Source organism: Elephas maximus, chromosome 5 (assembly GCF_024166365.1).
Source record: "Elephas maximus indicus isolate mEleMax1 chromosome 5, mEleMax1 primary haplotype, whole genome shotgun sequence".
NCBI classification, from domain to species: Eukaryota; Metazoa; Chordata; class Mammalia; order Proboscidea; family Elephantidae; genus Elephas; species Elephas maximus.
The window spans coordinates 115,389,006-115,414,274 of record NC_064823.1 but is presented as its reverse complement, the minus strand read 5'-3'; the positions used below and the strand labels follow the sequence as shown (position 1 = coordinate 115,414,274).

General features: G+C 37.3%; 1 protein-coding gene across 4 annotated transcripts in view; it reads right to left on the bottom strand.

The window, feature by feature from the left end:
* The window catches only part of GNPDA2 (glucosamine-6-phosphate deaminase 2), a 34,758-nt gene extending 10,914 nt beyond the window's left edge, over window positions 1–23,844 (bottom strand). Inside the window, exons 1-6 of one of the 4 annotated variants that reach the window (XM_049886319.1) lie at window positions 20,350–20,437; window positions 19,993–20,056; window positions 19,422–19,500; window positions 16,646–16,747; window positions 15,375–15,557; window positions 5,267–5,451 (exon numbers count right to left, since the gene is read on the bottom strand). In XM_049886319.1, coding sequence (XP_049742276.1) covers window positions 5,267–5,451; window positions 15,375–15,557; window positions 16,646–16,661 — 384 coding nt within the window. In that variant the 5' untranslated portion in view covers window positions 16,662–16,747; window positions 19,422–19,500; window positions 19,993–20,056; window positions 20,350–20,437. Of the gene's footprint in view, window positions 1–5,266; window positions 5,452–15,374; window positions 15,558–16,645; window positions 16,748–19,421; window positions 19,501–19,992; window positions 20,057–20,349; window positions 20,512–23,723 lie in introns of those variants that run through there. The other 3 variants (XM_049886318.1, XM_049886317.1, XM_049886320.1) reach the window with 3 other exon arrangements.
* Window positions 23,845–25,269: the final 1,425 nt, after the last annotated feature.

Below are 25,269 nucleotides of genomic sequence, written 5' to 3'. Positions count from 1 at the left end.
ACCTAAGGGTAAAATAGCCCCATGCTTACTCACAGTTCAAGGTATTTCTACTTCTTAAGGTAATAGGCAAGCACAAAATGTGTCCCTTTTCCTAGTTTAAGAAACAAGATGACACCTTTCTAGGGGACATTAGTGAATAGATCATAATGTCTATGATTATGCAGAAGAGACAACGAAGAAAAAAAACCAAATGGCTGTTTTGCAAAAGGAGAATTACAAGTCAACAGACAAGTAATTTATATAATTTGGAATGATACATTAAATGGCTTTAGTTTAGAAAAGCAAAAGATACTGCTTTAAGAAAAGCAAGACTCTACAACATTTAAAGAGTAATTCTAAAGAAGTCTGAAGACTGCTACATTGAATACGAGCTATTTAAATTTGTCTTGGAACAAAACGATATAAAGATTAGGGATCTACTTAAAAATAACTTGTTCTTTAAGCACATATGACTGAAAATATCCTTACAAACTCCAGAAAATCCAAGCTCTTCATTCCAATGCCTAACCACCTATAACACAATTCAAAGAATATATGCAAATGAGTATACATGTGCCCGAATGAATCTTCTCTTTATGACCTTTTAACAGTAAACTGATTCCAGTTTACAACTCAACATATGCACACAAATTTCTGTAATGTAATAAACCTATAAACATGTTTTTCTCATCACAATTGCTAAGTAAAAAGATGAATGTTACAATGGGTGTAATTCTAAAATATAACAACATAAAAAGTTTTGTATTACATATTTTATAACTAGATTTTTAATGAGAGAAATGAGTCAGGATATTACTGTATTTCTTTCATCAAGATTCACTATCTGACTTCCATCTTGAAGCTACATCTTAACTAAAATCAAAGCCCATGAATGAATTAAGATATGTATGAATTTCAACTAATGTTTTCATTGATACTTCTTGTTCTTAACTACAAGGATCAAGGCTCAGGGAAGAATAATGATTTATGAATGTGCTAATTTTACTTTGTTGGTTGACATTATTAGCCAACGTTCTTTTCTTAAGATTGATATATATATAACGGGAGTTTTTAAATATGCAGGTTCTTAGCTCCATCCTAGGTATAGTATTCTAATTCAGAACACGTGGAGACAGAACCTAGGACTCAGAGCCCTTTATGCGATTCTTGTGCAGACCATCTCACAGAAGTCCTCAGGCACTTGAAGGGTCTCTATAAAGCTACTTTAACATACACTGCATTAAAGTAGATACTAGAATATCTACTGACATCGGCATGAAAGATATTTTCTGAAGTTTAATTTATTTCAGGAGAATTTAAAAATACGATTTTGTGGTTCAAAACTAAAACAGTGAATTAAGCACTTTCTTTGAATTATCTCATTTAATCCTCAAAACAGGATGAATACTATTGTTATTCCTACTTTACAGATAAACTGAGGAATACAAGGATTCTGTAACTTGTTTGTATCTTGGTTTTGTTAATATACTCCTTCAGAGACAGGGGAACTATTAAAAGGTTTACCAATTAGATAATATGAGCTAAGAGTCTTTCATTATTGAAGCAAACAATATAAAAACATAATGAGAACAGTAGCTACAAATGCCAACATTAAGTGTATCCTGAGAAGAAACACTGAAAAGACAACTAAAGTTTTATTGATGAGAAAGGTGAAGTATATACTAATGTGAGCAGCATGGAGACTTCCATTCAAAGAGAATGGAAGGAAAGGAGACTAATGGATGCTTGGGGTTGGATGAAGAATTAGTTATTCGTGTTTACTTATGACTACAGCATCGATACATTTAACTGAGAATTAAGAAGAAATACCTGGAAAAGCAGAAGTTGAAAAACACTGCTATCAGAATATCATTTAACACTGATATGTGGTTAGTTAGAATATACTTGCTCCACTATTCTCAAGGGGAGTATTTCTCATATTATGAAAAAGGAGGACCTCTATTAGAATAATCTGGGATGCTTGCTCAAACTGCAAAATCACCAAATTTTATCAATCTCTGAGTGTGGAGACTCGGGTACAGTGTGATTCTTATGTACACTGATGTTTGAGAACCAGTGCTCAGGAAAATACTGCAAGGATACCATACTTTCATGCCACCTAGAAAAAGCATAAGCCTAAAGCAATAAAGCTATTTTAAAAGGTTATGAAATAAGCTGATATGAAAGTTTAAAGTCCACATTTAATCTATCACTCTATAAACAAATAGATGTAAATAAGTTACAAAAATCCATAACCTCATTTTTAGCCCTCAACATCGTTTCCTGGTATTTTCTAATTACCACTTTATAAATGAGGAAATATAGGCTTAGAAAGGTTGAGCGACTTGCCTAAAATCATACAGCTAGCAGAGTACGCAGAATTTTCAGCTCTAAGTTCTAAGCTCTCACCCGTCATACAGCCTTACGATGCCACGAATGTCGGAAGGAGAGACATGTGAACAAACTGGTGTACAAAATATATACAATAGTAAGACACAATGAGGACATGAAGGTCTAATAACTCTCTGGAAGAGTTGGGAAAAGCTTTAGAGTACTTCCTATCCGAAGCCAAGTCTTAAGAATAGTAGAAAAGCTACAAAAACAGCTTTTCAGACATAAAAAGCTAGAAGTTTGCTAACGTGGAACATACGGCACATGGAAGGAAATGGTTGGAAACTTTGGCTGAAGTCTAAGAATACAGAGTCATGTCACGCTAAGAGGTGAGGGCTCATCTTGTGAGGGGGAAACAAGGAATTTGAGGGTCTTAATTATACAGATAAATAATAAACTAAACCGTATTTTTGAAAAAAATAATTCAGACAGTAATACAGACATTGGGATAGGTAAAGAATGGAGATAGTCAGGAGCTGTTATCTTTTTGAAATAGTAATAAAACTACTTAGAATTTTCCAAAATTTGAATGTTACTGACATGGTAGCTTTTAAAAAATGGTCATGGAGAAGACTGTCCAAGAATAGTATGCAGAGTGAATATACAATGGTGGGATGAAACCCTACAGAGCAACCGAGCTCAAAAGACAAATGGAAGAAGAGTTGGGGAAGCAGACTGAGAAGGAATGGTTAGAAAGAAAATAATAACGGTAGCGTCTTATGAAGGGAGAAACAGTCAACACTAATAGATGATGATGCGGTCCAGTAGGATGAAATCTACAGAAAAGATGTTGCTTTTAGCAATTAGGAGGCCACTGATGATCTTTGTGACTTTCAGTAAGGCAATAAAGTCAAAAACAGGATTTCATCTATTTTTCCTTTTGTTATCATAAGAATATCCAAATTAGTATAATTATCTATAATTCTAAAGATACTGCTATAGTTAAAGTTTGTCTTTCTTTCTAAATTACTTTTCAAATACCATATTTTTATGCAAATAATGTGTGCCTTCGGTGCTTGCCAGCCACGCCCTCCCCATGAGGCACCCTCACATGAGCCAACTTGCCAGTCCTCTTCCACATGTTGCTGTAAAAAAAAAAAAACTAGCAGAACATGCTTACGAAAATACCTTGCACAGCGAGGGTGCAGCTGGCAAACAAATGCAGGAACTGCACATTATTTGCATAAAATACCATATATGGCAATATCTTTAAATACACCTTGGTAAAACAAAATTTAATCCTTTGAGGATAAATCTGGCTTTTGGAAACCTGCCAAAAGTCAATAAAAATCAGTTCTGATGATTCAGGAAGATAACCAAGCTGTGGATATGGCTAATTTCACCCAAAATGAATTATGAAAATATATAATTCATTCAAACAATTCCCAAGTTATTGAATGCCTATTATGTGACAGGCAGTGTTAGAAAAACAAGGCAGTTCTGTCAAAGTTCCAGCTCTTAACAGGTTTCAATGTGCTTGTTTCAAAAGAATGCTGTGAAAACTTAAAGCAGTATGATAGGCCACTTGGAAAATGATGAAATCCCATACCCTATTATACGTGAATAATGCACGCACTATATGCTTTCTCGCCTACCGCGCAACCTCCTTCTGCATTATTTTCCTAGGTGCACTATGCATATTACGTGTGTGGGTGTGCTATTTATGTGGGTGCATTATTTGCAGGAAATACGGTAGTTTTGCCATGATGATTTTCTTTATGATCATGTTAGGGACAAATATTGTAAGATGAAGGGCATCATATACTTTCGCTGAAAAAATTAACCAAAAGAAATCTGTATTTGTATAATTCTCTATTCATTCTAACAACTAACATGGGGTTGCATTGTAACTTAAATCTTGTTGAAGACAAGAAGTCTATTTGCATAACTTTCAGTTTCATATTTTAGAAATAAGACTATTCTGAAATCTTTTTCCTAACTTACTATGAACTTTCAGTCCTTAAAAGATCTTTTCTTCGTATTAAAAAAAATAAAAATAAAAAACAGTTGCCATCTAGTCAATTGTGACTCATAGTGACCCCCACAGGACAGAGTAGAACTGTCTCAAAGGTTTCCAAGCAGTGATTGGTGGATTTGAGCTGCCAACCTTTTGGTTAGCAGTCAAGTTCTTATTTTTTTTAGAGAATGAGAAACTCCTATATTTTGGCTCAAGTCTAGGTATATTTATGTCAGGGTCAGTTTGCGCTGTCTGTACTGATGCCTCTGAACCTGTTCAATCCTGCTGCCTGAAAGGAATGAAATTCTGAGATTCCATATAATTTAACCACTTATAATCATGGACTGGATATAATTTGTTCTGTTATTCTCAGGGAAGGAAATGACAGCCCAATTAAAACTTTAAATGAAACAGGACTATTGTTCTGAGCTTTATTCTTCTTAAACATACCAAATTCGGAATAAACCTCGCCTTTGATCCATTCCTTCCTGCTGGAAACCAACTGGGCTATTCTCCTACAGTCAAGAAGCACTTCACACTGCATTATCCTGAGGGCTCCAAAGGTAATATAACTCAAATTGCATCTTTGTCCCAGCAGTCCTTTCATAATACTAAAAAAAAAAAATACTATTTCACTTAAAAAAGAACTATCTGATCTTTATAACTTCAGAACCTCAGTTCAAACTATAAAGCAGGGACAGACAAATGAAGCACTACCTCAAAGAAATGGTGCCTGATTCTTAGTTTGCAGATCCCAAAGACTTAATTTGGTTAAATCCTAAAGATGTCAGTAACACTGACAGAAGCTAGCTACTAAAAGCTGGAAAACAATTTATATGATCAAAAAATGCAACCAAAATTAATACTTACTCAGCAACATAATTCCCCTAAAATACACAAACATCAAAGTGAAAACATTAAAGAACATTTAATTCTTACTTCTCTAGCATCCATCACTGTCCCCACACCAACTGTTAGAGCCATAGTTGGCACTTTCGACAAATCTCCATCAAAATATTTAGCATTTGCCAAAATGGTGTCCATTGCTAGAGTCTTTAATCTTGTTCTTGACACTAAACTGGATCCTGGCTCATTGAAAGCGATATGACCATCTGGACCTATTCCTTTTAAAAGAAAGACACATACACACATGTATATATTAATAAGTAAGGTTTCTCACATAAACTAAGATTTCTCATAGTTCAATGTGGTTTTAAGAGTAAAGAAATAATAAACACACTTACCTTGTTTTATTTTATAGTTGGATCCATTTCTGTACCTGATTCAAGTACTTCAATATTTTCTATATGCTTAGCATTGAGTTAGCATGATTCTAACAACACAAGTAAAATGAAGTATCACCTTACATTAGAATGGAAACCCTGGTGGCGTTGTGGTTAAGAGCCATGGCTGCAAACCAAAAAGTCAAGTCGGCAGTTCGATCCACAAGGTGCTCCTTGGAAACCCTCTGGGGCAGTTCTACTCTGTCCTATAGGGTCGCTATGAGCCAGAATTGACTTGACAGCAGAGTTTGTTTTGTTTTTACTTTAGAATAACTTTAGTTTATAAGGCACTTTCACGTGTATTATCTCAACAACAGATACATCTAAAAATCTTGAGAGACAAACTAGGTATATCTACCCCTCTCATCTGTCCTGTCTTTTTTTTTTAAAAAACTCAAAAGGAAACTTTGATGCTCAAGGATAATAGGTCACTCATTCAAATCACAATTTGAGATAGGATTCAAATTTAAGCCTTCTGATTCCCAACCCGGTGCTCTTTATACTCAGACTTATAAATTCCTTGGTTCTAGTTCAGATTTTTTTTTTTTTTTAGTCCAGATGGGGTAATTAACCAGTAACCTCTCTGTATTATAGTTCCTCACTGATAAAAATGTATACATTGGACAAGGTAACATCTAGGATAGTGGAGTTTTTTTTTTTTTAAACTTTGTTGACTGTAACCTATTATAAGAAGTACATTTGACATTGCAATCTAGTACACATACACACACATCACACATTTACACATACATAATTAAAACCAGAATTGCATGAAACAAAGAGCCACACAAGCTATTTTCTATTATATTCCATTTCATTAACAACAGGAACAAAAAGGAAATGTTAGATGTGACTGAATATAGTTATTTCATGCTTTAATAATGGATGACAACATACAATTTGAAAAACAATGCTTTGAAATACCTATTGCCAACACTTTCATATGCATATGAGGTGACTGAAAACACCTTGGCTTGGGTCAGGTGCACCTTAGTCCTCAAAGTGACATCTTTGCTTTTTAACACTTTAAAGAGGTCTTTTACAGCAGATTTACCCAATACAATGTACCCTGGGGTTTTCAACTGCCTCATATGCATGTGAAAGCCGTACAATGAATAAGGAAGACTGAAGAATAACTGATGCCCTTGAGTTGTAGGTTGACTCCACAGCACTGGGTTTTGAGTTGTGGTGCTGGTGAAGAATATTGAATATACCATGTACTCCCAAAAGAACAAGTCTGTCTCAAAAGAAGTATGGTCAGAATGCTCCTTAGAAGCAAAGATGACGAGACTTCGACTCAGTTTTGGACATGTTATCAGGAAGGACCAGTCCCTGGAGAAGGACACAATGGTTGGTAAAGTGGAAGGTCAGTGAAAAAAAAGAAGACCCTCAAGGAAATGGACTCACATGGTGGCTGCAAAGATGGGCTCAAGCATAACAACGATCATGAGGATGGCACAGGACTGGGCAGTGTTTCATTCTGTTGCACATGGGGTCACTATGAGTTGGAACTGACTCAACAGCACCTAACAACAACCGCCAGCACTAAATGTTCAGGATTGCCTTTAAAATATAGATAAAAATACAGCATTCCTCATTTGAGGTAAACAGGAAATAAATCTTTTCATAAAATCAAGAATTTCTCTACGACATAAATAAATCAAGTTTTATGTACGTTTCCTACTAATCAATCAGATATCTGGCAATCTCAATTAAAAAATAAACCCACAAGTTTTCTGAGTCATTAAAAGGTCTATTACATTTATATTCTGCATATTTACTTTAATGATTAGTGTATTTTACTGACTCTTAAAATAAAATTCTAACAAATTTTCCCCAAGTCTCAACAACATAAAATATGACAAAGAGTAACTTGGTTTTGATGGAGGAGAAAAGAGAATGAAGTGTAGGTATTTTTAATGTGGAGACATAAACCAGACCTACATAAACTTAATATGCATGGATGTTTCTTTTCCACTATTATGTATTTGCTTGTAAGTTCTGAATGGTAGGTGTGCATTTCTCTATAAATCTATAAAAGTGTTCTGTTCTTCCTTTTAAATATACATCTGTGCAAATATTTATATTTTTCTATATATGTATAAAGAGGAAAGGATAAAACTAGGAAAATATAAGTTCAAGAAAGGAAGCATTCTAACACTAGTCGTCTGGTGATGTGGGCCACACAGAAGTGCACAGCTAAGTTGAAATTATGAGGGAAGGTTCATGAAGGAGAAGGGTCAACACATGCCATGAACAACTGTCAAAAATTGAGATGCTGATATAAAACTACTTTTTTAAATGTTGAGAATATTTTACTAAGCTTTGCAAAATTTTCTTAAAAATAATCACAAAACCTAAAATCCATGCTAACTCTTCTTCAGCCTTCAAGTCTAAACTATCAGCACCTCTATGAAGTATCTCTAAAATCTGAGCCTGAGTTACATGTTGTCCTCTGTTGCTGTGGGAAACCCTGGTGGCATAGGGGTTAAGCGCTACGGCTGCTAACCCAAAGGGTAATTCTGCGGTATAGAATGTGAACTTCATGAATAAGGGATTTCTCTCCTTCAGTGCCATATCCTTGTCATTTACAGCAGCACATGACATACAGGATGCCCTCCATAAATAACAGGTGAATAAATGGATGGTTGCTACTCTTTGGTGTGCTCAGTATCGCTTCTTCCACCTCTGGCCTTCTCCTCTGCTCTGCTTCCCTTATCACAAGGACTACTGTTGTTAGGTGTCATCAAGTCAGTTCCGACTCACAGAGATCCTATGTACAACAGAACAAGGACCAGAACAACCATAATACCCTGCATCTCTCTTGGACTGAGTGACTGTGACCTAGGCATAAGTACATGTCCCAAGCTGAACCAATCAGAATCTTTCTCTGGAGAATCTGAAACTTGATTAGGGACAAAGAAAGAAAGAAAACATCTAGAACTGAAGGATTTGATAACATCACTGCAAGAGAAGGTTGATGAGTTCCTACTTCTGAGATCTGAGGTTTCCCAGTTCTTATCCTTCCAAAGAATTGGTTATTTCAACTCCTCCTTCCGTTCTGTGGGTCACCTTAGAATCACTCTAGTAAATTTGCTTTTGTTTTTTGTCCCCTTGTTAGTTTCTGTTACTTATAAACCAAAGAACCCAATCACATAACCAAATTAGGATAGTTTGCTTCCTTGTCTTCTTATATTTTACTCTTTAAACAAATACCTAAAGATAATACCTTTAGATTCTATCTACGAAATTCTGTTTGCATTTTGTACTGCTGGGGATGAGTCAGAGACTGTGTTATATGCCTTATCCATCCATCAGTTTTGCCATCAGAGGAATACTGAGAACTTGTGAGAGTATATATTTCCTTCTTTTGATTTGTATAGAGGGAAAGGAACTCTTGTTCCATTTCCGAGGAGTAAGCAATAGTAGATTAACATTTTCGCACTCTTTCTTCCACTCTACTGTTGTTTTTTTTTTTTTAATTAACTTTTATTAAGCTTCAAGTGAACATTTACAAATCCAATCAGTCTGTCACATGTAAGTTTACATACATCCTACTCCCTTCTCCCACTTGCTCTCCCCCTATTGAGTCAGCCCTTTCAGTCTCTCGTTTCGTGCCGATTTTGCTATCTTCCCTATCTCTCTTCCCATCCCCCCTCCAGTCAAGAGCTGCCAACACACTCTCCAGTGTCCACCTAATTTAATTAGCTCACTCTTCATCAGCATCTCTCTCCCCCCCGCTGACCAGTCCCTTTCATGTCTGAGGAGTTGTCTTCAGGGATGGTTCCTGTCCTGTGCCAACAGAAGGTCTGGGGAGCATTGCCGCCGGGATTCCTCTAGTCGCAGTCAGACCATTAAGCATGGTCTTTTTATGAGAATTTGGGGTCTGCATCCCACTGATCTCCTGCTCCCTCAGGAGTTCTCTGTTGTGCTCCCTGTCAGGGCAGTCATCGATTGTGGCCAGGCACCAACTAGTTCTTCTGGTCTCAGGATGATGTAGGTCTCTGGTTCATGTGGCCCTTTCTGTCTCTTGGGTTCTTAGTTGTCATGTGACCTTGGTGTTCTTCATTTTCCTTTGCTCCAGCTGGGTTGAGACCAATTGATGCATCTTAGATGGCCGCTTGTTAGCATTTAGGACCCGAGACGCCACATTTCAAAGTGGGATGCAGAATGTTTTCATAATAGAATTATTTTGCCAATTGACTTAGAAGTCCCCTCAAACCATGGTCCCCAGACCCCCGCCCCTGCTCCACTGACCTTTGAAGCATCCACTGATCTCCTGCTCCCTCAGGAGTTCTCTGTTGTGCTCCCTGTCAGGGCAGTCATCGATTGTGGCCAGGCACCAACTAGTTCTTCTGGTCTCAGGATGATGTAGGTCTCTGGTTCATGTGGCCCTTTCTGTCTCTTGGGTTCTTAGTTGTCGTGTGACCTTGGTGTTCTTCATTTTCCTTTGCTCCAGGTGGGTTGAGACCAATTGCTGCATCTTAGATGGCCGCTTGTTAGCATTTAGGACCCCAGATGCCACATTTCAAAGTGGGATGCAGAATGTTTTCATAATAGAATTATTTTGCCCATTGACTTAGAAATCCCCTCAAACCATGGTCCCCAGACCCCCGACCCTGCTCCGCTGACCTTTGAAGCATTCATTTTATCCCGGAAACCTCTTTGCTTTTAGTCCAGTCCAATTGGGCTGACCTTCCTTGTATTGAGTGTTGTCTTTCCCTTCACCCAAAGCAGTTCTTATCTACTGATTGATCAATAAAAAACCCTCTCCCTCCCTCCCTCCCTCCCCACTTCGTAACCACAAAAGTATGTGTTCTTCTCAGTTTTTTCTATTTCTCAAGATCTTATAATAGTGGTCTTATACAATATTTGTCCTTTTGCCTCTGACTCATTTCGCTCAGCATAATGCCTTCCAGATTCCTCCATGTTATGAAATGTTTCAGAGATTCGTCACTGTTCTTTATCGATGTGTAGTATTCCATTGTGTGAATATACCACAATTTATTTACCCATTCATCCGTTGACGGACACCTTGGTTGCTTCCAGCTTTTTGCTATTGTAAACAGAGCTGCAATAAACATGGGTGTGCATATATCTGTTTGTGTGAAGGCTCTTGTATCTCTAGGGTATATTCCGAGGAGTGGGATTTCTGGGTTGTATGGTAGTTCTATTTCTAACTGTTTAAGATAACGCCAGATGGACTTCCAAAGTGGTTGTACCATTTTACATTCCCACCAGCAGTGTATCAGAGTTCCAATCTCTCCGCAGCCTCTCCAACATTTATTATTTTGTGTTTTTTGGATTAATGCCAGTCTAGTTGGTGTGAGATGGAATCTCATCGTAGTTTTAATTTGCATTTCTCTAATGGCTAATGATCGGGAGCATTTTCTCATGTATCTGTTGGCTGCCTGAATATCTTCTTTAGTGAAATGTGTGTTCATATCCTTTGCCCACTTCTTGACTGGGTTGTTTGTCTTTTTGAGGTTGAGTTTTGACAGAATCATGTAGATTTTAGAGATCAGGCGCTGGTCTGAGACGTCATAGCTGAAAATTCTTTCCCAGTCTGTAGGTGGTCTTTTTACTCTTTTGGTGAAGCCACTCTACTGTTTTTAATTCACAGGGGAGGAGCTGGAAACCCCATTGTGCCTCAAGCCCCACCTGCAATCTCTAACCCAATGTAACCTTTAATAAAGCTGACATTTTGATCCCATTTGGTTCAGTTCTTAGTGTTTTTATTAAACAAACCCTGGAACAAAAGAAGGGTAAGTAGTAAGATCCAGACACCAAGCCTCATCTTTACAACCCAATGATACCTCCCCGCAAAAAACCTAACCCACTGCTGTCTAGCTGATTCCAACTCATAGTAACCCTATTGGACAGAGGAGGACTGCCTCACAGGGTTTCTAAGGCTTTAAGGAAGCAGACTGCCGCATCTTTCCCGCGGAGCAGCTGGTAGATTCAAACTGCAGGCCTTTCGGTTAACAGGTGACACTTAAAACCACTGTGCCACCACTGCTCCTGCAAACCTAAACCAATAAATGTAACAAATAAATAAGATTCACTCCTGTATGAGTACATTTCCAAAAATAAGGTATCCCAATACCCAAATAGGAAAAAGTTCAGAGAAAATGCAATAAACTAACCCTTCTCTCCCTATGCTCAAAGTGATTATGTCCACTAGAATGGTAACTATAAAATTTCAGACCCTGAATTATCAAGACTACTGTGAAAATGCTAATGGAGGAGCCAAGCAAACTCCTTTAAAACTTTTTTTTGGGGGGGTGGGGTGGGTAGGGGGAAACAACTACAGAAAAGTTAAAACAAAAATCTGTCTAAAAACAAAGTTCTTTGTAGTAGTTAAGAGTCAGTGATAAGCATAAATAATTTTAATTAATACTTCATCTACTTCCAAGGAAAACTGAGATGGCTTATAGTGAGGAAATGTACCAAAAACTTTTAGCTAAAAAGAAATCAGAAATGACTTAAAGTTATAAGGAAAAAAGAGAATTCTACCAGAAATCACATTAATATATAAATGCTTTCTGGAAAGCAGATAAAGAACAAACTGGAATTACAGCGTTCCTATCAGTTTCTTTTGTTTGTTTTCTTCCCCCAATGAAGTCTATTTCCTGGCACTGAAGTCCATGGATCCTTACCTAAGGTCAACAAATTAACAAAAAAAAGTCCTCAACTGAAGAAGGGAAAAAAAAAATCAGGCAGACATTTTTAATCATGAACCTCTAACAATTAACATTTTTTTTTTACATAATGGTATATCAGCGAAAACATTTCTTGATATAACTAAGATAAACAGATCCAGGTATAGGATATTCCAGTGATTCTACTTGATTCTGATATACAGTTTAGAAAATTTAAAGAATGAATGGTTTAGTATATTCCTTAAATGTTCTAAAACACCTATTGTCTTAGCCTTATTTTGATAGATGCAAAACGGAAATTATCCCAAAATTGAGTTATATGGACAAAACTGGAGGGTAAATGTTCTCTAGGAATACTGAAGCAATGTTAGCAAATTTTATTTAAAAACACAGATAATTTTCTATTTTAAAAAGCAAGAGTCTAACATGGATTTTCTTGCTCAGATAAATAATCACCCCATCTATGCAGGAAAATACATGGCATTGGTCTGTTAGGCAGGGATAAAAATTTCCTCAAAGAGGCTATTTCAGTCTCACTGGAATGCCCTGAAAGGTAATTCAGTCAAAACCTCAACAGAAAATTCAATAAACTAAGGAAAAATTATTTCAGCATCTAGAGTTCTAAGACAAAGAGAAGACTGAACACTGAAAACACAACTATTTCCAGTTACACTTTATGAGCTCAGTTAATTCTCACAACTCTGGACTGGTAAATATTAATTGTTTTACTGATGACTTATTATATTAAACTTACTTTACAAGGCCATGAACAGACAATAAGTAGGAGAAACAGGATGCAAATTTATGCCTGACTTTAAGGGCATCCAATCACCTCAATCGCAGATTAACTTCAGTACAGTTCTATGGAAGCTCTAATTCATGTAATTACGAGCACTTTCCTAATAAATTCATGGTAAGACCTATCCAGAAAACTTGTTAACTTAGGCTTTAGTATTTTTAGTTGAATAGTAAAAAATGCACCAAAAACAATTTTGGTTTTGGTTTAGTTCATGTTATACTATTCTGATTGTAATTATAGCTACCTGTTCCAGCTGTTTCTATGGATGACAAGAAACCATACTGTCATTACAAGAGAAGAAACTCTTTTTCCTAGTTTCAGTGGTAGATTATGTACCTAATTCATTTAAAATATAAATGTTCAATCAAGTTCTTTAGATATTTAAAATAATAGCCTCAACTTTTTAATGTGTGTGTGTATATATATACACACAGAAAATATACATCTACATGATTCTGATTCATGGTGACCTCATGTGTATGGAGTAGAAATGCTCCACCGGGTTTTCAAAGCTGTGACCATTAGAAAGGGGACTGACAGGCCTGTTTTCTGAGGTGTCTCTGGGTGGTGCTAACCTTCTGGCTAGTAGTCAAGTGCTTAACCACCTGTGCCATCCAATGACCTTCACATATAAACCAAAAATCAAACCCACTGCCGTTGAATTAATTCTGACTCATAGCAACCCTATAAGACAGGGTAGAACTACCTCATAGGGTTTCCAAGGAGTGCCTGGTGGATTCGAACTGCCAATCTATTGGTTAGTGGATGTAGCTCTAAACCACTCAGACATAGCTCTTAACCACTACGTCACCAGGTTTTCCACATACATACATGTTATTTAGAGCCCTGATGGTGCAGTGGTTAAGAGCTTGGCTGCTAACCAAGATGCCTACAATTCGAATCCAGCAGTAGCTCCTTGGAAACCCTGTGGGGCAGCTCTACCCTGTCCTATAGAGTCGCTATGAGTCAGAGTTGACTCAATGGCAATAGGTTATGTATTATTTACAGGTAGAATTTGGTCAATTAAACATTCATACACTTTGGAATTTATAAAGACAATTATAATGGCTGCTAACCTAAACGTTAGAGGTTCAAGTCCCTCCCAGTGGCATGTTGAAAGTAAGGCATGGTGATCTACTTTAAAAAAATCAGCCATTGAAAACCCAACAGAACACAGCTCTATTCTAACACACTTGGGGTCACCATGTGTCAGAAAGAACTGACTAGATGACAACTGGTTTAAAGGCTAATAATGAACAGAAGTTTTACATCATTCTTAACTGACTTCTCAGTGAGACGAAACAACTTAAGTGATCAGTATAGAAGCATTAAAATCCATCAGTTCCTTAAACAAACTTTAAGAGATTCAACCCTGTAATCAGATAAGGTTAGCGTCTTAGTTATCTAGTGCTGCTATAACAGAAATACTACAAGTGGATGGCTTTCACAAAGAGAAATGTATTCTCTCACAGTCTAGAAGCTAGAAGCCCAAATTCAGGGCACCAGCTCCAGGGGTAGGCTTTTTCTCTGTCAGTTCTGGGGGAAAATCCCTGTCATCTTCCCCAGACAAGGAGATTCTCAGCGAAAGGAACCCTGGGTCCAAAAGACGCGCTATACTCTTGGCTCTTGTTTCTTGGTGGTATAAGGTCCCCCCGTTTCTCTGCTCGCTTCTTTCTATCTCAAAATAGGTTGACTTAAGACACACCTAATATTGTAGATTGCTATGAGTCAGAAATCGACTGGGTTTAGTTTGGTTTTTAATACTGTAGATTGAGTCCTACCTCATTAACATAACTGTCGCTAGTCCCACCTCATCAACATCATAGAGAAAGGATTAACAACACACAGGAAAATCACATCAGATGACAAAAAGGTGGACCATCACACAATACTGGGAATTATGGCCTAGCCAAGTTGACAGATATTTTGGGGGGATACAATTCAATCCATGACAAATAGGTTGGAATTTTAAAGAAATTTTAAAAGGATAAGGTTATCACCGAGGAAAGGACGCAGATACTCTTTTTGAAAAGTGTAGTAAACTGTCAGTCCTAACAGGGTAAAATTAGAAGTGTAGCAGAGATTGGGACCTACCTCTTAAGACATGATTTAGACAATTCCAACTGTTAAAATTTTAAGTTTTTTTTTAATTAAAATAAAGTAGAAATCAGTAGTTGAATAAATAGGTATTATAAACAGTCACAGACATTCTTTATATTACACAGTGATGCCTTTTTTAAAAAAATTTTGTAACACCTAATTCAAATACTAACAATTGATTAACGGCAAAATGTTTTACATACCTCCAACAAAAAGATCTATTCCTCCAGCTTCTTTAATTTTCTTTTCAAATGCATCACATTCTGCTTGCAAATCTGCAGCATTTCCATCAAGGATATGAGCATTATTAGGGTCTATATCAATATGCTTAAAAAAGTTATTCCACATATAAGAATGATAGCTTTCAGGATGATTTCTGGGAAGTCCTAAATATGAAATTAATAAATATAAATGTAACTATTTCCAGAAATAAATCTAAAGTTTATTTTTCTAATTAAGCCATAAATGCTACTTAAATTATATGGCCCTTCTATACCATATTCAATTTAAAAGCATTTTATGTGGAACATATGCTTATTACATGACAGGAATTATCTTAATCACTTTACATGGATGTATTAACTCTATTAACATGCACACCTAAGGAATTCCTATTATCATTCTCATCTTACAGATGAACAATTAGAGAACAGGTAAGTTTAATAACTTTCCCAAAGTCACAGAGCTCACAGGAAGGCTGGGATTCAAACACAGAAAGGCTAGTGAATGTTTGCTTACACACTCCACTCCACCTCTCAAATGCATAAAGTATTAACCAACGCACTGATTTCTGTGTTATGCTCGATGTAAGTTAATCAGCCATTCAGCTGAACTGCTGGCCTGCATTTCGCCTCTGCTCTTTCTAAATGCATGTGAAGCACACCGAGTCACAACAGCTCTTTGGCTCTCACTTATGCTGTCATATAAAATGCCTATAAAGCATTTGTCGCTTAAAATACATTAGTACATTTTTACTTGCCAATAATCCTCCAGTACACAAACTGAAAATGGATTCCAAGTTTAAAGTTTAACACAGAGTTTCTACACATAACAGACCTTTCCAGTTAAGCAAGTTAACATTCAATAAACAAGAAAAGCTTCAGGGCTTGAAATAAATATTAACATTATATTTGAAAAAATATTTTACAATTTACTTTTACTCACATATTGCTTAATTTATCCCCACCACAACATTGGTTTTAACCCTGCTTTAAGAAAAGACTTAAAAAAGAGTCAGAGAATGAGAAACGTGACGGATTGGCTCAAGGTTACATGACTGATAAGTGGCAGGGCCCAGGATGAATACAGATCGTCTGATTTCTCTGGTCTAACACGCTTCCACTATTACATGCTGTCATCATAAAGAGTTTTATATAAACCCTCAACCTCATCACAAAGCACTACATTATACTTTAGAAACATATTATTTTATTAAAAATACAAAATATACCCAATGTATTCAAACATAGCTTACCAACATATTCATCCATGTTAAAGGTCTTCACATATTTAAAAGAAAGGTCTCCATTCTTGTGATATTCTATTAGTTTTTTATAACATCCTAAAGGTGTACTCCCTAAAACAGATAAAGATTACATTTTTTAATATAACTTTAAAATCTGTTTTTTAAAAAGTTCTTAACTTTATTCTTTTCTGATTTAACAATTATTCTATATTTCTAATTTATTAGGTAGTTATTACTTCAAACACATATTTAACAAATATACATTAAACAAAGTAGTCTCTTTACAGAGTACCTTGAAATTTCAGTAATTTGATATACTAAAAAGTACAATTCATGCAAATTACCCAAGTTGAAAAAAACTATTATTTGTAGAATTTTCTAAATAAACCTGGAAATCTATCACTAGAAATTACAGTTTGAAAAACTATTCTTGAATTGTTGAGTATCTAGAATTACTATTGAAATTCCAAGATTAGAAACTTCTAAAGAGCACATTTAAATTAAAAGAAAAATCAACATCCCATTTTTTGTGAAAAAAATCTTTATTAGAGAAGGATTTCCAGTATAAACGATACACAAAAGGGTCAAGTGCTGACCGCTTAGTGAAATCAAAGGGCAAACTGGAGCTAAATTTAAATACTGTCCCTACTTTCAAAAATAATTTCTGAAACTAACAAGGATTGAGGAAAGGACTTCAACCTTCCTGTTTAACTGGGCCTCCTGTTCCTCATTTTGTATTATCTTCAGCACATTTCCACTAAAATGTGTAACGTAAAGTGAGAAAGAGAAGTTTAAGATAGAGGACTTGCAGGAAATGGGATCTTGGCTTTGAATACATCATGTGTTTTCTTAGTTTTATTGCTTATAATGGATTCCTTTACATGTTTTTTAAAATTAATATTTGAAAAGAGAATTTTGTTTGATGGTGTTGTGCGATCACCCACCCATTGCCATCCAGTCAATTCCGACTCATAGCGACCCAATAGGACAGAGTAGAACTGCCCCATAGGGTTTCCGAGGAGTGCCTGGTAGATTTGAACTGCTGACCTTTTGGTCAGCAGCTGTAGCACTTAACTACTATGCCACCAGGGTTTCCTGCTGTGTTATATGACACAATAAATATAAACGAATTTAGTCATTTGGGAATGGTCTTTCTTGTTTTCTAAATTTGCTTTGTGTTTTTCATTCTATTTCTAATCTGGAAGGCTAGACTGATTGCATTCTTATAACAAGCTAGCTACCTGGTCCTTCCAGTCCTGGCTGGAGTATTGATTTCTATTCCACCCACCATCATGGAGGCCGAGGGAGAACTTGCACAGAAAATTTCTACTCAAATAGCAGGCAGAAGTCTGAGAGAACTAAACTAAACTAAAAAAAAAAAACAAAAAAAAACCATTGCCCTCAAGTCAATTCTGACTCACGGTGACCCCATGTAGTCTCTGGCAAAAAAATACTAAGGAAGTTCAAGAGTAGTAAATATTTAGCAAGAACTAACATGGCTGAGACAAAGATTATTAAGACTGTTTCTGTCTTGGGAGAACTCACAAAATAGGACTAAAACAAGTAGAAAATACTCACGACAAATGGAAAAACATTGTAAATAATCTTAAAAAAAGTCCGGAATACTACAATGAACCAAAAGAGAAAAGTCTATTCCAGGAAGGGTCAAAAAGGATAACTTTTCAACTGAAAGCTTAAGAAGGGGAAGAATTCCAAAAGTCAAAGGTGGGCAGGGCATAATGGGAAAAGAGGAAGGCTCAGAGATGACACCCGTATGCCTACCGTGTGCTAGATGCTGTGCTGATGTTACATTACCTCAGGCAAACCCCCACAACCTTGGGAGTCTCACATTATCTTTCTCATTTTGAAGATGGAAAAATTGGGTCAAAAAGATTAAGGAATTTGCCAAATCTCACATGGCAGTAAAGTCAAGGATTCAAATCTAGATCTGTATGTTTCTAGAGCTCATGCAGTTTTCTCCGTATTATACGCAAACAACATGAGTAAAAGTAAAGAAGCCAGCAAGTTCAAGCCTTAATTTTTGAACTATAAGCCGTCCAGTTTGCCTAGCATGATTCAGGGTAAGAGAGTGGTGGAATTAAGGCTGAGAAGCAGGTCAGGCCTACAGCACGGAAGGCTTTAAATGTCAGGCTCATTAAGATCACTTCAGTGAGTATATATTGAGCAGATAATCCCCAGAAATTGTGCTTGGTGGAGGGACAATTACAACACAGCATGATACTTGCAACTACAGATATGTACGTTCAAGAGTCAAAAGCAGTCAGTGAGAGGGTGTAACTAACATTGTCAATGGTCAATAATGTAGAACGAAAAATGTCAACGAAGCTTTTTCCAGAGACACTGCCTTGGCAGGTGTATTAGTAGGCAGTTATGCTCTCCAAAATAAAGCATAAGTTGTAGATCTAAATATACAAACACACGTTTAGCACTGCTGACATTTGAAGCTTTTCTATCCCCACACTTGAACTACTGTTTATTTCTGCTGCATAATTAAGATAAGAAGAAATTAGGGCTACTATCCTGAGTGTAACCCAGGTTTATAGTACGCAAATTTATACGGAAGCCATGTTCAACACCCAGGGCTCACACATCAGAAGTGGGGATGGTAAGGGGCAGAGCGCTAGTGTGCGTAGTTTTTAACCACCCCCACCCCCTTGCCACTCTCACCAAGATCTACTGCTCTGGAACAAAAAACAAACAAACAAAACCACAACAAACAAAAAAGCAATTTAATATGCTAAAAAATACTATTAGTGGAAATTACCCAAGTAGAAAAAAAATTATGATTTGTAGCTTGTATGTAGTTGGCATGTATGGAAGGAGGAGCAGGAAGAGACGATATTCTGTCAAAAAAGAACACACTTACAGAAACCTAAAATTAATAAAGCATTTACAATATTCAAAGCATCATACGCTATATTATTTGAAGCCTCAAAACAGCGTTATAAGCTATTATTATCCTTATTTTATAGGTAAGGAAACCAAGGCTCAGGGATATAGCATAAAATGGCATGTCATCACCAAGAAAGTTGCAGCTCTGATTCCAGGTCCAATGTTATTTCCTGTGGAAGTCACAGGTCAACAATACCAAATACAGTGCCATAAGATCAATGATACTACCTGATTATTTTTTTAAGGGAATCCTTAATAGAACTAAGTCCAATAAAATATGCAATTAATGCTTATGTTTATTCTGTGATAGACACACCAGTCTTCAAATGTTTCACTTGTAATACTTCTAGAACAAAAATAAACACAGATATAGCAAAGCGCTAATAAGACAGTATAAGGCATATGAGGTGAAATTAAGAAGCAATAGTACATACTTCAGGTACCTTTTAACAATTAATAAGAAGGCTTGTCTACTAATAAATTATATGAACAGGAAAAGTAATGCCCCTAAAAGCAAACAAAGGAAAGATCATTAGAGAAAGCTATAAAAAATATTACGACAATAACTTTAGTTAGGATATTTCCTATTGCCTTTTGGAGTGGTAGGTGAGACAGAATCTCAACACAAGAAAATAGTAACTAAGTTTACCTGCTAAATATATATTTATTTCTGACTTATTTTAATTATACACTAATATGGTCAACCAGCGATACAGCAAGAAGCAAATGAGAAAAATACTAAGAGAAACCCTACAATCCCACCATTTTGACTATCTAAAATGGACAAAGTAGTTTATTACCTGTAGGTAAACCCAGGGTAAAATATCTGTCCTGTCCAGGTTTGAACTGAATGATGCGATTACAGATGTATTTGGCCGCCCATTCACTAGCCAAGTCATAGTTATCAAGAATTACAAGCCTCATTATGATGATGCACAGCGTCCAGGACAAGAAGTTCAATCCTGAGAAAAGTCCATTGTAGAGCGCTTTAGGTAATTTACAGACAAAAGTATAACATACTGATGACTTTAAAAAGGACACGCATATGTACAAAATACAACCAGTCACATCTCCAAGTTTAAAACAGTAATAATAGTTGTTCTTTTTTTGAGGAGACTCTGGGCTCTTGGCAGTGGACTAGGCCATGTAAATTCATATATTCTTCTTTACAAAAATATTGTAAAATAAACATAACACCCAGTTTTAGTAGATGAGAAAAGGGACCCACACAACTTTACTGAGGTCATGCTGGTAGTGCCAGAATTCAAATCAAAGCAAACCGATTACAAAGATACCATACCACGCTGCGTCTACAGGGATAATGTATCTTACTAAACCAACATAAAAATACCCTAATGGCAAACAAAGCAGTATTCATTTCTTCACTGCACATTAACGGTAGTAATGATTATGCAACGACTTTTGAGTTACTTATTAAAATCCAGAGCTCTTATAATGTAACAACCAAATCTCCCTTTTGTTAGTGTTTTTGTAAAATAATATATATTCATTGTACAAATCTCAATCAACACAGAAACATAAACTGAAGAAAATAAAATCAACCCAAATTTCACCACTCAGAAATAATTTCATCTCTCTATGCACACATATAGAATATACAGAAATAATTTTATAACAATGGGATATTAGATATGCTATTTTAATAAAAAATTTAATTTTACTTGAATGCAACAAAAGAAAAAGAAAACAAAGTAAAGAAACTGCTGACCTCTGGGGAAAAATAATTTTTTTCCACAAAAAGCAGTTTTAGTTCCTAAAAGATTCCTCTAAGGTTAAGAAAAATTACAGTACAAATATTAAGAGATCAGAGAAATTTTTACTATATGACTCCATTTTAGACAGTGTGGGTTGATTACCATGAAAGTTATGAAAGCTAGCATTCTCATACTTCTTGGCACCTCCTGGTTTCCCTAAGATATAGTTGTTTTGGTGCCATCAAGTTGATTCTGACTCATAGCGGCCCTATATGACAGTAGAACTGCCTCATAGGGTTTCCTAGACTGTAATCTTTACAGAAGCAGACCACCAGGTCATTTCTTCCCACGGAACCATTGAGTGGGTTTGAACCACCCACCTTTCAGTTAGCAGCCTAACTCCAAACCGTTGTGCCACCAGGGCTCCTTCTGTAAGATACATTACTTATTATCAAGATTCATAACATTTATATTGTTTTCTAAACCATAATTCCAAAATTTTAATTCTTAGTTTTCTATTCAAATGGATCAACTACCACCACCAATCCTTCTACATGGCTTCAGTAATCCTGAGTTATTTACCCACGCACTTTACATAGACTAATAAATTCTTTTAAGGCGATGAAGTAGGTGTTACTACAATGTAATCTTGTTAAAAAATAATACATGGAGCCTAAATGATGTCTTTAAAAACACAATGATCTAGAATTCTGGAATAACAACAAAAGAATTACGATCTAGAATTCTGGCACAGTAACAAGAGATCTACAGCATTTACTGATGATAATTTACATAATAAGTCATAAATTCAGCTCCACAAATGGGCTTGGCCTCCATCTAAATTCACCAATAATCTAACGTCAGAAGCAATTTTAAAGTTATATACCAAAGAATCAGGAATATTTGCTGTTATGATCATCAAGAAATATATTTGTTTCTAGTAATAATACTCAGAAAAGGATTACTAATAAAGACAAAAAATTGAAAGGTAAGGAGAAGGAAGGACAGTAGAGTTTTCCAAGTGTCTTCTCTGCTATTGGCATTTTACATGCTATCTTATTTACGTCAGTTCAGTACACTTCCAAGGGTCTACTAAATGCCAAGTATTATGTTAGTTTCTGTAGACACAAAAGATAAGGTCAAGGCCATTAAAGGACTTAAATAATACTTTCTGAGGTAGAAATCATCATTCTCGTTTTTCACATGAAAAAACTGAGACACTGAGAAGTTCACCGCCCATGCTTTAAAGTGATCAAGTGATGGAAGGAACTGGGTTTTTAAAACTAAGTCTATTTGACTCAGACTCATGCTTCCAATGTAAGGTTTTCACAAAGTGCCTTATCAGTAAGAAACACTTAGGAAACTTACTAAAAATACAGAATCCCAGACTCCCCAACAGATCTGAAATGGGGTTTAGGGAGTCCGTACTTTTACAAATATTACAGGTTTATAATCAAATTAAATTTGGAAAAGAACAGGCATGCTGACTTCCTTGCAAGGAGGTTCAAGCAAGTCCCCCAAACCAAGGCACAAGCAAGTTTGTTTTTTTTTTTTAAATTATTTACAGTAACAGAGTTCACCTTCAAAAGTCTGGATCACCTCACCCACAGGAAACTAAAATGTCTTCACCACATACTTACACACCCACTGCCATCTTCTTCATATAAACAAACGCGCCTTTTCCCAATCCCCCAAAATCCAAACTGCTGTGGCCCAGGGCGACTCTCTGGCATCACAACCAGATAAAACTCAAAACAGGACCCAGCACCGCCCCTTTCCTCGTCTTCCCTCCCGTGCCGATTCATTCTGGAAGAGCATCGCTTGGGGAAATGACTGCTCAACGAAAGTCTGAGAACTTGAGAGCCGGATGGGAACCTACACACCATTCAGGTTGCACAGCTAGTTAACAGAAGGACCAGGACTTGAACCTGGACTTCCAGAATCCCCGCTAAGCTTTTACCTACACCATGTTGCACCTAACTTGAAAAGGTCTCTGACGCCCGGGCCACGAAGAAGCGCGCTGGGCAGGGGTGGCCTGGCCACGCGTGTTCGTGACTGATCCCGATGAGAGTCGAGAAGCAGCACAGATGTCAGCTGTCCCTGCCCGGAAGGCGGAGGATGCCGACCCACTTCAACTGGGAGGGCTGCTGGGCCCATTCACTCCGCAAACTATAATGAATGCAAATGACAGGAGGACTGTTACGAATTTCTAACAAGTGTGCGGAGAAGTGTCAGGAGAAAGCCGCCGGATAGGAGGGGCCAGGGACCCAATTCCCAAAAGGAAGACCTGCTGGGCTTGAGGGGAAAGGGCCGGAGCGCCAGTCGCCCCTGCCTCGAGGTGCTCGGGACCCGAATCCGCCCGGGGCCCCGTCTCCGCACAAAGCACACTCGATGGTACAACAGCCACGCCAAGGGCAATCGCCTGAGTTCCCATTTCCAGGCTGCCACCCTAGACTCACCCGCTGACCCACCGGCTCTTCGAAAGCTGGAGCAGCGGGAATAATCAACACCCAAGAAACAGCGGGCGGTCGCCGCCGGCGCGGGAGCGCGGAACACAAGGACCCGGATGGAAACCTAGGCGCCGGAAAGGACGGACAGGGCCTACGGGCACTGCGCATGCGCGCTGCCTCTTGGTCGTCCTGAACTGTGATACCCAGGGTCCGCCTGAGTTCGGTGCGGGAGGGAGTCTTTCCAACCTGGGAGTCTCTGATTTCTGGAGCATCGCCTTGCTGCTACAATTTTTTCATCTCACAAAGATTAAATCGCTGTGAATTGTAAATGTTTAGTAGATTTGGCCTGCAATGCCCATACACAAGCATTGCTTTAGATGTTGCTTATAAAGGCACTATGAATCTGTCTGTCTTTACCCCAAGCTGATGAACGTCGACTGTGCAAGCAACAATGACAGCTAGGCAACTTACATCAGTAAAGCTCATCAAAGAAAGTTAAATTTGTTAACTCTAGGCAATCATGTATTATGGGGAAACTTGGAGCACCTCACTGAGGGGGCACTAAGGGGCTTTTTATAGGGTTTGGTCTTAAGGTGCATGATTCAAAGAAAGGGATAGAAGACATAGGAATCTCCTTTGATTTGGGTATCACAGAACTCTGTTCAGAAGGTGAAAGGACTGAACGGAAGCAGGTCTGGGGAAATTGTTGGTGAGGTGTCACTTTCGACTCATTTGCGACCCCATGTACAACAGAAGGAAACACTGCCTGGTGTGCCATTGTCACATTCTTCGCTATGCTTGACCCCATAGTGCAGCCACTATGTCAATCCATCTCATTGAGGGTCTTTCTTTTTGCTCACTCAGTGACATATGAGGCCATTGAAAATACCATGGCTTGGGTCAGGCGCATGCACCTTGGTGCTTAAAGTGACATCTCTGCTTTTTAACACTTTAAAGAGATCTTTTACATCAGATTTTCCCAATGCAATACGCCGTTTGATTTCTTGACTGCTGTTTCCATGGGTATTGATTGTGGATCCAAGGAAAATGAAATCCTTGATAACTTCAATCTTTTTTCTGTTTAATATGATGTTGCTTATTGGTCCAGTTGTAAGGATTTTTGTTTTTTTATACTGAGGTGTAATCAATATTGAAGGCTGTAATCTTTGACCTTCATCGGTAAGTCCTTCAAGTCCTCTTCACTTTCAGCAAGCAAGGCTGTGTCATCTGCATAATGCAGGTTGCTAAAGAGTCTTTCTCCAATTCTGATGACCCATTCTTCTTCATATACTCCAGCTTCTTGGATTATTTGCTCAGCATACAGATTGAGTAAGTATGGTGAAATGATACAACCTTGATGCACACCTTTACTGACTTTAAATTACACACTGTCCCCTTGTTCTGTCCGAACAACTGCCTCTTGATCTACATAAAGGTTCCTCATGAACACAATTAAGTGTTCTGGAATTTCCATTCTTCTCAGTGTTACCCATAATTTGTTATGCTCCACACAGCTGAATGGCTTTGCATAGTCAATAAAACACAAGCAAACATC